Genomic DNA, 12,259 nt, shown 5'->3' on the forward strand with positions numbered 1-12,259 from the left:
TTTCTCTCTCTCTCTCTCTCTCTTAAAGACTCTTAGGGTCGGTTTGGTTGGAGAGCATGAGAATAAACAAGTGGGTAAATAGAAAAAACAGTACTGGAATGTAATTTGATCTCAGTAATTGGTCACACTCATGCAATAAAATAAATATTACTACGTATTTTGAAAATATAACCGTTGAATTGTATGTTTTTTTACACTCTTAATATATATGTCAAGTTTGTCAACCTTTGTGTCAATCGGATGTTATTTATTATATGAACTATAAGCTTATATTTATGCATAAATTTAAACTATAAAAACTTATAATTTAAACAATTTATTAATGACATAGTTATTAATTTTTAAGAAAAAAATGAAATCCAATAGTAGATTTGTCAAAATTCAAATCCAATAAAAATATATTAAGTAAGGTTGTAGCTAAACTTTTTGCTATATATATTTTTTGTTAAGGGCGAAAATGGCCAACTGGCCTTAAAAACCAAACTATCTAGTTAGTAGGCTTTCTTTAGAAACATATTTCATTTATAGCATCTCGAGTCTCAGAGACTCGATTTTGGGCTTCAAAATCGACTCTTTAAAGCTCGGTTTGTATGCTTGACCACGTCTGATGTGGCAGAGGTGCCATCTGGCATTGACATGGAAATCGAGTCTCTTAGACTCGATTTCCACGTGTATTCCAACCGGAAATCGAGTCTTAGGGACTCGATTTCAATCCCAAAATTTTTTAAAAAATATTCTAAGAGTGCGTTTGGATTGGGATGAAAACTTCTGCGTTTGCGTTTTGTCTTTCTTTTTTTTTTTTTCTTTTTTTTTCACGCGTTTTTGAGCATTTTGAGTGTTGCGGCTACTGTTCATGCACTGTTCAATGAACAGTAGCCGCAAACTTTGACTTTTCAAATTTTTTTGGACCAATCACAGCACATCGTGTACTATTCATGGACCCACAAATTTCACTTTTCAGAAACTTTTTCATTAAAAATGGGTCCCACGATACTATTCACACATTTAAAAATTATTTCGCTACAGTGTTTTTCAGTTTTCAGTTTCAATTTTCAGTTTTCAGCTGTATCCAAACGGACCCTAAGTCTCTACATGCCAAAATACACAAACGCAGATCAGATCAGAGGGAGAGAAAGAGAAACACACAGCTACTCAGATCAGATCAGAGGAAGAGAAACAGAGAACCTCACTGCCAAACCTCACCAGCGCGGCCAGGAGAAACAGAGAACCTCACCAGCGCGGCCAGGGGCTCGCGCGAGACTCAGGCCGTGCGCGACCCAGGCTCGCGCGAGCCCCAGGCCGCGCGCGAGGCAGGCCGCGCGCGACCCAGGCCGCGCGCGAGGCAGGCCGCGCGCGACCCAGGCCGCGCGCGAGGCTCAGGCCGGCGCAAGCCCCTGGCCGCCTGGGTCGCCGATCTCGATCTTCTCTTCCTCTCTGTTTCTGGTTTTCTTTTCTTTTTTCTTTTTTTTTTTTTTTTTTTTTTCTCTGGGTTTTTCCTCCTCTGATGCTCTGGTGTTAGGGCTATATATAGGAATTAGAAATCGAGTCTAAGAGACTCGATTTCCATGTCAATGCCACATGACAGCTCTACCACATCAGACGTGGTCAAGCATACAAACCGAGCCTTAAAGACTCGATTTTGAAGCCCAAAATCGAGTCTTTAAGACTCGAGATGCTATAAATGAAATATGTTTCTAAAGAGAGCCTACTAACTAGATAGTTTGGTTTTTAAGGCCAGTTGGCCATTTTCGCCTTTGTTAAGCAAATTGTTATCTTTTTCATTTTTTTCTTCTTCTTATTCTTCTTTTTATTTAAAGAAATGATGGTATCCAAAATCCCAATGACAATGACTCATTGCCGTTGGGGGGTGTCTGTACCATTACTCAAAAAGCAAATGAAAGGTGTAATCCGTATATCATTTGAAAAATTGGACAGTCCCTTGGTGAAGTGAGGACTCAGGCATGAGTGTGACCATCGGTTGTACTTACTAGAAAGAAATCATCTGAGACCCAGTCTTGTGCATCGGTTAGGCCTCCACTCCACTACATGATGTGATGGATGACTCATGTGCTACATGCAAAATGCATTTCTCTCCACAGCAGAGCAGCCTGAGCTAGACAGCTAGTCTTGCTTGTTATGCACTGGGTATTTCTCGCTCTCTTAATCACTAAGGTGTTTATAACTTGGGAGACCCAGAATTCTTATTTTCATGCTAATTTTCCTCTATGGTTTTTAGGCACTTTTTGGTTCTTGAAATGAGAGAAAATGGATTTTTGAATGAATGAAATTTAACTAGTTCACTCCATGCTTAGCTGAAGGTCTCAATATGTTTTGATGTGGTTTTTGCTCTATCTGGTTCCTTCAAATCACTCTCATATTGTTAAGCATTTCTGACTTGGGTGTTTTTTTTTTTTTTTTTTTTTTTAATTTTTAATTTTTTTTTCCTCCCTCTCATATTTGGAATTCAATTTAATATGAAAGTCCTTTTTGTGATTTTTTTTCCCCTCTTTTAAAAAAAAAAAAAAAAAAAAAAAAATTCTGATATGTAGAGGTGAACAAATGATTTTAAATAAGATTAAGCTGATTCAGAGAATATTTAAGGTTAAAGGAAAAAGGAGATGGGAGTAGAGGTATTAATATCATATAGCTGGGACTAAAACCAGCTTAAGCTTTTAGGTGAAGCAGTCTCCCTAAGATGTTATATCCTCAACACAAAAGAATTTGATGCTGATGACACTGATTTTGTTCACAAGTTTTTGGTAAATGTAAGAAAATAGAGAAATGGCCAACCCATACAGATCCCAAAGAGTTTGCTAATGTATGACCACATTGATATGATTTTTATTTTTATTTTTATTTTTTTGTGGAAAAAGTATTTCTAGTGTAGTAGTCTGGTAATTTTAATGTGGAAATGACTAAATGGTGTCTTAGAAATAGTCAGGCAAATCTTAAGTCTCTGTTTTGTTTCCCCATTTTAATATCTCCTCCAGATCGTGATGCAAGCACTATTTTTATGAGTATCTAAAAATTTATGTGCAATCTCAATCTAGAAAATAAGACCCAGAAAGTGGACTTCAATTTTGTCAGTTTTGGCTTCAATGGAAACTTTGCTTTCTGAATATTATTATTGAATCTTTAAGGAGTTTTCTCATATATGTGAAATGGATATGCTACTGAACCTGATGTATTGATATTTTTACTTCTTGTTTTCTCTTGTTGAGAGAAACAAATGCATTTTGGTTTCTATTCCAGACCCTTCATTTATGTCTAGATTTGATTTTATGCCTATAGAACTTGTAAGCTTAGTTGGGTCTGCTTTACCAGCCCTCTTTCTGGAGCTGGAAATTAAATTCTGCATATAGTTCCTGTGTTTGAATTTCAATGTAATCTGTAACTTCTGGTGGCTAGTTGTGTTGTGTTGTAGGTAAATGTGATACATGTAAATTTTGCTTGGTATGGTTGTATCAAAGGCCATAAATCCTTACATTTATGTTTCCAATGTTTGGGTCTGGGAATTAGGGAATCAAACATGCACTGCATAATAGGGTGTCTTAAGCTATAAAAAGCATTCAAATGTCTTTAGCATGCTAGAGAATTACACCCATATCTGCATAATTATATGCATGTCATTTATGCTTTCATTAGCTTTGTGAATTTTTTTAAAGATTTTAAGAGTTATCCTTTGTCCTTATTTTGCTTTCCTTATTGCCTGATTTGTTAATGTCTTTGTAGGCATAGTTATCAAAACGTGAATTGTATCGTGAATCGATTTTTAATTTTTCCGTATCGTATATCGTATCATATTGTGTATAATAAGATATACAAACACTTAATAAAATTTATAAAGAATTATAAATATACATATATAAAGGGTATATTCATTATAAATTTTGAATATATTCAACTAATGACTAATTTATTCATCACTTATGTAATAATATTTAACAAGCTAACTAAATAAATCAAACTAGCATGTGTTTATAACATACACATTCAAATTACTTAAATTCAAAAGTGATAATATATTACAAATGACCCAAAAATAATAATTTATTTTCATCATATTCATCAAATTGCCTAATCAACCCCATCTAAGTCAACGCTATCATCATGTTTATAATTTTGCAAATTTATTTATTCATTAAAATTTTCTTCATTGTTATTTGTCGTTAACATTTACTACCTCTTCTTGTTCTTTTTATTTTAATAAATTTTTTTTTTGGCATTCTAGTTTCTTGGACTTATAACAATAATGATAAAAATAATTTTTTTTTAAAAAAAATATTAAAGTGAAAGGTAAGTGCGTACTGTGTAATCCAATTATAGGAGAAAGGGGAAAAAAACTTACGAATATGTTATTTTAGTAGGCTAAATTAAGTAAACTAATAATTTTTTTGCTAAAAACAAGTCTAACAACTTGTTAAATTCAAATAAAAGTACAAATTTTAACAAAAAATCTCATTTTAAAACATTTGTCTATATATCGTATGATATATACGATTTTACGATACGATACGCATATTGTATCGTACGATTCATAAGCACTTATAATACGCATATTATATCGTACAATTCATGAGCACTTACAATATGCTGATACGATACAGAACTTTTTCCACATGATACGATAAGTATTACGTATCGTACGATACTGACAACAATGCTTGCAGGTTACCAAATTGAGTTGTAAAAATGGCAGATGGACCACAACTTCCATCTGTAATCCAGAAGATAAGAGTGCAACCTTACCTCTCCATCATGCAGTTTCCTAACCATCAAGCCTGGACTTCAAGCTTACAAAACCTTCCCAGAGCTGGCGGATATGCGATTGACAGATTGCACAAAACTTTGCTGCCAGCATATGCTGGCTCTGCCTCCTATCTTGCTTCACCTCTGCTAACAGTATTTGTAGGAGCTCCACTGGAAAAGCATAAGTCTGCTTCTCCATCTCATTTATTTTGGGGAACATTCCATGTTCTTTTTGGGGTGGCAACTGCTCCAATTGGGAGAGTGAAACTCCTGATCCAGTGCCAAGATGAGATGATCAAGTCAAGTAGACTGCCTAAGCCTTATAAAGGAATTGTGAACTGCTTCGCCAGAACAATCAGTAATGAGGCTTGGCAGTAGAAAATTTTGCTGATTTAGCAACTCATGTTGTTGTTTATCCCCTGGATTATGCCCAGACTCGCCTAGCCAATGATATCAAGACAAACAATAAGATTGAAGAAAGGCAATTCAAAGGTTTAATTGATGTCTACAAAAAAACTATAAGATGAGATGGCATTGCTGGACTGTACCGTGGATGTGCTATCTCATGTTTTAAAAGCTTTTTAAGTTGTGGGGTCTACATTGGCATACATGTTTTCTTCAGGCCGGTTCTGTTACTCAGCCTGCTCCAGTTGCAGGTCAGTGCAAACATGAGAATTTAGTGTCATTGGGGTTATTTCCTTGATGACATTCATAACCCTTATACCCAGCATGCATTGCCTTTTTACAAACAAGGTCACCCTTGATTTATTTTTCCAAGTGTTTCTTGACAAATTCCTTTCACTCTCTCTTTTGTTTTTGGTTACATTTTGCTTTCCCAATATTTTTAATTTTAATTGTCTAAGTGGCAACTTCATTTCATGTAATTCAGAGATTTTTTTAAAAGGTTTTGCTATTGCTGATAAGTGTGAAATAGCAATCCATTCATGATACAGAATTATGTTGAATTACACTTGCTGTTTTTGCAGAAAGACTTCTTGGCTGCATCAGTAATGGCAGTGGGAGTCGTAGTTTGTCAAAAGATGGCAACTTACCCATTGGACACTGTAAATAGGGAGGATGATGATGACCTCTGGAGAAGTTGTTAAGTATCAGAGTTCAATACATGCATTTGCAGAGATTATCAGGAATGAGGGTGTTAAGTCCCTTTATAAGGGTGGAGGTGCATGCATCCTCGAAACAATAACTTTAGCTGCTATTTTGACTGTTTTTAGCAGAAGAATGTGGAATTATTTGTCCACAAAGAAGTCTAATTCTGCTGCTAATGGTGTGTCCGCAAAGAGGAATGGATCGGCTGGTGGTGGTCAATCTGCATCAACTCTCGTCATTAAATGGACATATGGTAAGAATGACTAGGGGCAATAGTGGTGGAGGCCCCCGCAGAAATTTCACTTCTTTGCAATTATAGTTCAGTTGACAGTCTGAGAAAGGTCTTCTGTAATCTAATATTATAGGTAGTAAAAACAATAGTACTTAGGTTTATGAGTCTGGGTGGAACCTCTTCCCCGTTGTAAACAAATGAGTTTGTATTGTGCTGACTTCTAAAAATTGGATACTCAAATTACCATCACTTGAAATCGATACATTTACTGGAAGCTTAATAGCATTAGATCGTCTACTACATTGTCTTTCATATTGAAATATTTTTCTTAGTCAATGATCTGTTACATCTTTGGAGTACTTGCATCTGAATGTGTGAATGAGAATTGATGCTCACCTGAGAAACTTTTAGCATGTGCACTCCCTCTATAGCAATATTATTTGTTATTAACTAAAATGTGTGGAATTTTACTTTTGATGAGTGCTCTTTCACTGATTTACACATTTAAACTGAGTGCAGAATGAGTCTTGAAAGAAGTATATTGAACTTTAAGACTAGTTTACTAGTTTTAAACTTCATTTGGGTCACTGGGTGCAGGATTGCATTACATTTGGAAACCTGAAGTGATTCACAACCTCTGTGAGGAATGATTTTGCCTGCAAGTGTTCTAGCACTACCTAAATTTATCAATTTTGAAAGTTTCTTCTTGATTGGTGTTGACAGAAATGTGATATTGAAAATTGCAATGATTTCTTGTTGGTGTGAGAATCTGCCATTGCATATGGCTCTGCTTAGAAGAGTTAGGACTAGTTCCACACTTTGGCAATTAATTAATACACAGATCATTAGAGAACTTTTATTGCTATAAAGCATCTTTGGATCAAGCTGAATGTTATTGTGCTTTGGGTCAAAAGAAGCAAAAGAAGACAGAAAGGCTATCAATTCAAGCATTATATTGTGCTTTGGATTAAGCTGAATGGTAAACATACAATTGAACTCACGTAACCAAGCCTGAATAGACAGAAGAAGGATTCAGTCATTTTGTTACACCCAATTTGGGATACGAAGAAGAAAAAATCGAAATAATCATTTTGTTACAAAATTAGGTCAAAGGTGAACTAACTTTCTTCCTTCCCAATATAAGGAGCCTGGCTTACACAGTTTGATGTATAAAATCTACATAGAAGAATAGCTTTGGCAAGTGCCATCACTTCCACAGCTCTTCCATTGGGATTCCACGCTCACGAGCAACATCCCTGAACTGCCTCATTTTCTGCACTGCAACAACTGTGGCTCTTGCATTGTTGAGGGCATTGTTACTCCCCAGTTGCTTTCCCAAAGCATTCTCAACACCTGCCAGTTCTAGAACAATTCTTACAGCCCCTCCAGCAATCACTCCAGTACCAGGAGAAGCAGGTCTAAGCATCACTTTCGCAGCTCCATAATCACCCTCAGATCTGCAAATCATTCACTTCATAAAATCAGTGACAACATTGATATGAGAATGCTTAGTCACCGTTGTAATAAAAATTTGTCATTAACATGTTTATGCAATATCAATATGTAATGTCTATAAAAATGTACGCAGTCATAATGATGCATATTTCAGAATACCGTACATATGAAAATGTTATATTCTAGGGTCCTATATCCTGGAACCTAGGGCTTCACTCATTTTACATGATAACTCTAAATTAAATATCTCTGAGAGTTAAAGTCCTGGAATTTTCGTGCATGTTAAAGTCCAGGGGCATTCATCCTGACAGGCTAAGCAGTTTATGCTCATGCCCAGGAGCAAAAACTTCGACAATACTGTATGAAACGTGATAGTCAATGAAGACATGTTTCATTCAACCTGAAATGGGGTCATCTACAATCAATAGATACCAATGCATGAGGAATCCAAAACAAAAATTGTAAGATAAGCCATTTCCTTGGCCATCTAACAGCTACCATATGTCCAAGCTCCCACCCATATCAAGATTTAGAATCATTACAACTAGTTGTGGCATCCTGAAAAACTACATAATTTGAATTTAGTGAACAGCCTAAGATGTACGGAAATAGAGAAGCAAAATCCATAATTATTATGCCTGCAAAACACAGATTTTGACACACTATAGTATAGCAAGTTAGCAACAAGCTGAAATAAAAGATGAGGAGCATAGCCGTCCAGTCCCTTTGTTGGGAAAATCTCATTGCATATGAACTGTTCGTATCTGCTTAGTTACACATCTTTTTGTAGTATTGCATAAATTAGTTTCTAAGATAACTTAGGCAGCTCCCAATAGTTTGTAACTCATACAAGAGTTCTGGCTGTGTTCCAGAAATAAAAGTATTGTTAAATTTCAGCACCATGTAAAACTCTTAGTCTTGACCAAGTGTAGCCTCAAAAGCTGCCACCTAATCTACCAACCAAGTTCAATCCCTCAAACCTTTGGCAGCTTAAATGCATCAACATGTAAATTGACATCCATTCACTTCTTTCAATCTAGACTTTTTTGATAAGTCACTTTTTCCAAACTAAGCTGGGTCTACTTATGATTAGCAATCAATTGTAAACAGCCAATTAGAACTGAAAGGTGACCAATTTTTTTTTCTTCCTTTGAAAATTAGATACTTACAATGTGGGAGGGGGATTTCAACTCTAGTAGTCTCCGTTTAAAACATCAAGAAGTGCCAATTAAACTACATCGCTACTGGCAAGGTGCCCGATATTTTCTAAGATCTAACACACAATGTCACATTAAAACAAGCTCAACCATACCAACCAAATTGCAATTCCAATCAAGTCCACATTCAGAATTGAAAACAACAAGAAGACCAAAACCTTAAAAACTTACCTATGTGGGAAAGTAAGGTACTTAGTCATGGGAACAGACACGATATTCCGGCGAGCATTAATGGCGGACTTCTGAACAGCCCCAACAACCTCCTTGGCCTTCCCAACTCCAACACCCACTTGACCTTGCTTATCACCCACCACCACAACTGCTCTGAAATGCAATTGTTTCCCTCCTTTGACCACCTTGGTCACCCTTCTCACCTGCACAACTCTCTCTTCGAACCCATCTTTCACTTTTTCCCTCTTCGTTTTGGACCCAAACCCAGTTTTTTTTTGCACCTTAGAGTCCATCACGTATATGTCATTTCCCAAATAACTCTCTCCACTGTAAGCTGGTCCGTACAGTTCTTCATACGCGGTGGCTATTTCTTCTTCGGTCTCCATTGGACCCTCGTCGAAGGAAGGTGGGGCTACAAAGTCTTCAGGGCGTTCGGGGGCGTTGAAGACGGTGTCGGTTTCGTCGTTGGGGTTGAAGTTATCGAAGAAGGTGGTGTCTATGTCAGAGGATTTGACTGTGAAGGTGGTGGTTGTTGTGGGGTGTGAGGAAAAGGAGTGGTGAAGAGAGGGTTTTGTGGGTTTTGTGAAGAAGGGGTTTCTGGGTTTGGAGAGAGAGATACGAGAGTTAGCTGCGGTGTGGAGGGAGAGAGAGGAAAGGGATGAGAGAGTTGCTGAGGCTGTAGCCATGGTTAAGGGTGTGGAGTTTGGATCAGTGAGAGTGAGAGTGAGAGAGGAGAGAGAGATTGGAAGAGGCTTTTTCTGTTTTCTTATCCCAATTCCAAAGCATGATGTGGAGAGAAGACTGAGGAGCAATGAGAAAAACGACCGATTTTAAATGATAACTTCCTGAAAACGGGAGATCGTTTTAATGCAATGAGAAGCACCTAATGATATAAATTTTCTTCTTCTTCATTTTTTATTTTTAAGTAAAGCTTAAAATTCATTCAATAAGAAATACAAATACTAGATACATTTACTAGCATTTGGTGTTGTAAAAACATGGGAGACTCCTCCAAACAAATAGCACGTAGGGTTTAACTTTAAAGTGAACCACATTGTTTATCAGTTTATGAAATCTCAAGTTTGGGTTGAGAAAATAATTTTTTATATTTGCATGTTAGTAAATAAGTTAAACTCAAGCTCAAACTAAAGTATAGACTCAACTATTAAATGAATCAGACTCAAACGAAATAACGTATTCGTAAATAAGGTCGTGAACATAAGGCTTAATTTAACTAATTAGAATATTATATTTTTATTAGTGTACTTTTCTAAAATATACTTTTATGTACATGAGATTAGATTGCATAAGTTTATAAATAGGTTCATATGATATCAAATTATAACATGTAGTTTTGGATAATATAAATAGTCCATTCGCAAAATCCATAGCTTTGTGTTAAGTTAATCAAGTAACTTGTGAACTAGCTTGGATTTGTGTCGACAAAATTATACTTTTATGTAATCTTGTTTGGTGATGAGCTCAATCTTGGTTCGTTTACAAATAAAATCAAATAAATTAGTCTTAACTTTCAATACTCAGCTCAACTTAACTCATTTATAACCCTAAATAGTAGGTGTCGTGCAGGAGTTTGAGCATAGGGGGCAAGGAGAAGGGTACTACATTGTTGTGGTTGAAGTAGTGATATTTTCTGTTGAAAAGAAAAAGTGTAAGCATATTGCTAATAGTGTTGAGTGGGTGGTTGAATCAACAACCCCCTACCGTGTTATCCCTTAAAAAGAGTTGTTCACCACATACAAAATAAAGGACTTTGATACAGTGAAGATTGTTCACCACTTCCCAATCAATCGAAAAGTGAAAATTGGTGACATGTACATCATAACTAATGCCAGTTGCACAATGATGTTCAAGGATGCGTGACATGTTCAATTTATGCCTTAATGTATTATTTACACCAGCTAAGGATCAAGTGGGTTATTGTAACCACATTGATTGTACAAGAGGGCATGTTTGTTGCAATATTACATGACTCATGCGAAGGCTTGTAAAAAGTGTAATGTGGTCAAAGACATTGAGAAGACTCCATAGTTGAGAATTGCAGTTAATAGTGTTGTTATCAAGAGTAAAATTCTCTTTTACTTAATAGTGCTACGAATGAGGGACAAATATGTGATGAAAAATATAGAGATTCTTAGCCAACTAAAATTGATAATGATGAAGTGAAAGATTTCAAGGTCTTGAGTAAGGGAGAAACTTTCTGTACTAGAGATTTTTGAACCTCATGAGAGGTGGTCTACTAGAGAACATTAAACAATTAGCTTTGAGAATATTTGGGCTTTTGATTAGGGGGATCCAAGGAATTGGATTAAGGATATCCAAGGTGAGATTAATTTTCTAAAAATGACAAGTTGATGAATTTTTTTTTTTTTTTTGGAGAAGATAATGAAGAAGTTTGAGCATTGCATCGACTTGACTAGCATGGATTCTAATTAAAGACTTAAATTGAAGATCTCATTGAGGGAGATTGTTGTGGATCCATGTCATATGGTAGCTCAATAACAAAGGAAACATAGTTTATGCACCAGGCACATGAGATACCATCTCCAATAACGAGCTTTTAGTGTGTTGTAAGAAATCCTATTACTTGTTAGAATAGATTTCTTTTATGAAAAAAAAAAAGAAAAAAGAAAAAAGAAAAAACAAGGCTAGTGCTTTTAGAAATAGAAGTAAGGGTCTATTCTCTTATTTATATTAGTAAATTGCCCATGCGATATACAGATAATATTGTAATGTTTTATGCAATTTTTTTTTGGTGAATGTTGTAAATATTTTATAGCCTATTTTTATAATAATTATTAGTAATGAATTCACCATAAGAAGAAACAATTATAAATTGCAAACACACATCCATTATAATGATTCAATTCAAGTAATGAGCAATAATATAGTATAATGAAAGTTGATAAAAGCATATCAATTCATTCCATATTATTGATCTTTATTATGTGATCTAATAAAGAACTTCATTATGATTTTTTTTTTTTTTTTTGGTTTCTTCAATGCTTTGTTATTACAGTATGGCAACGATTGTAAAGCTTGTTGAAGGATATGTTATTATCATTTGTTTCTTCATCTTCAACGTTTGAAGTTTGGTCCATCCCTATTTGTTCAATTTTCGAGCTTTCATCACTTTTTCCTTTTGTTGCATCATTTGTTTTAATCACTAATGAATTGACATTGGAAGATTCTTGACTAGATCTTACAAAGTTTGGACTTGCGGATTTGTTGTTGCTAAGATTTTTCATAGGTATTTGCACTTATATTAAATTTCAGTGATGTGATAGTTTTTTGTAAATGTTTATATATA

At 35.4% G+C, this 12,259-nt stretch overlaps 1 protein-coding gene and 1 long non-coding RNA gene across 2 annotated transcripts; one reads left to right on the top strand and one right to left on the bottom strand.

Moving 5' to 3' along the window:
- Positions 1 to 1,927: 1,927 nt before the first annotated feature.
- LOC115992548 lies at positions 1,928 to 6,368 on the top strand. Its single transcript, XR_004092552.1, has 3 exons — positions 1,928 to 2,145; positions 4,671 to 5,405; positions 5,736 to 6,368. It is a non-coding gene; the product is annotated as an uncharacterized LOC115992548 (long non-coding RNA).
- Positions 6,369 to 7,024: 656 nt separating this feature from the next.
- LOC115992339 (30S ribosomal protein S5, chloroplastic) lies at positions 7,025 to 9,736 on the bottom strand. The gene is made up of 2 exons (XM_031116497.1): positions 8,932 to 9,736; positions 7,025 to 7,545 (listed from the first exon to the last, which is right to left on the bottom strand). The coding sequence occupies exons 1-2, from the start codon at positions 9,615 to 9,617 to the stop codon at positions 7,296 to 7,298; spliced, it is 936 nt and encodes a 311-aa protein (XP_030972357.1). The 5' UTR covers positions 9,618 to 9,736; the 3' UTR covers positions 7,025 to 7,295.
- Between the last annotated feature and the right edge of the window lie 2,523 nt (positions 9,737 to 12,259).

Source organism: Quercus lobata, chromosome 5 (assembly GCF_001633185.2).
Source record: "Quercus lobata isolate SW786 chromosome 5, ValleyOak3.0 Primary Assembly, whole genome shotgun sequence".
Taxonomy (NCBI): Eukaryota; Viridiplantae; Streptophyta; class Magnoliopsida; order Fagales; family Fagaceae; genus Quercus; species Quercus lobata.

Bases quoted from the DNA above. Each gene is read 5' to 3' on its own strand.
- LOC115992339 (XM_031116497.1), bottom strand. From the start codon at position 9,617: ATGGCTACAGCCTCAGCAACTCTCTCATCCCTTTCCTCTCTCTCCCTC. The intron at 7,546-8,931 runs GTAAGTTTTTAA...AATGATTTGCAG, and splicing joins TACCTTACTTTCCCACATAG to ATCTGAGGGTGATTATGGAG.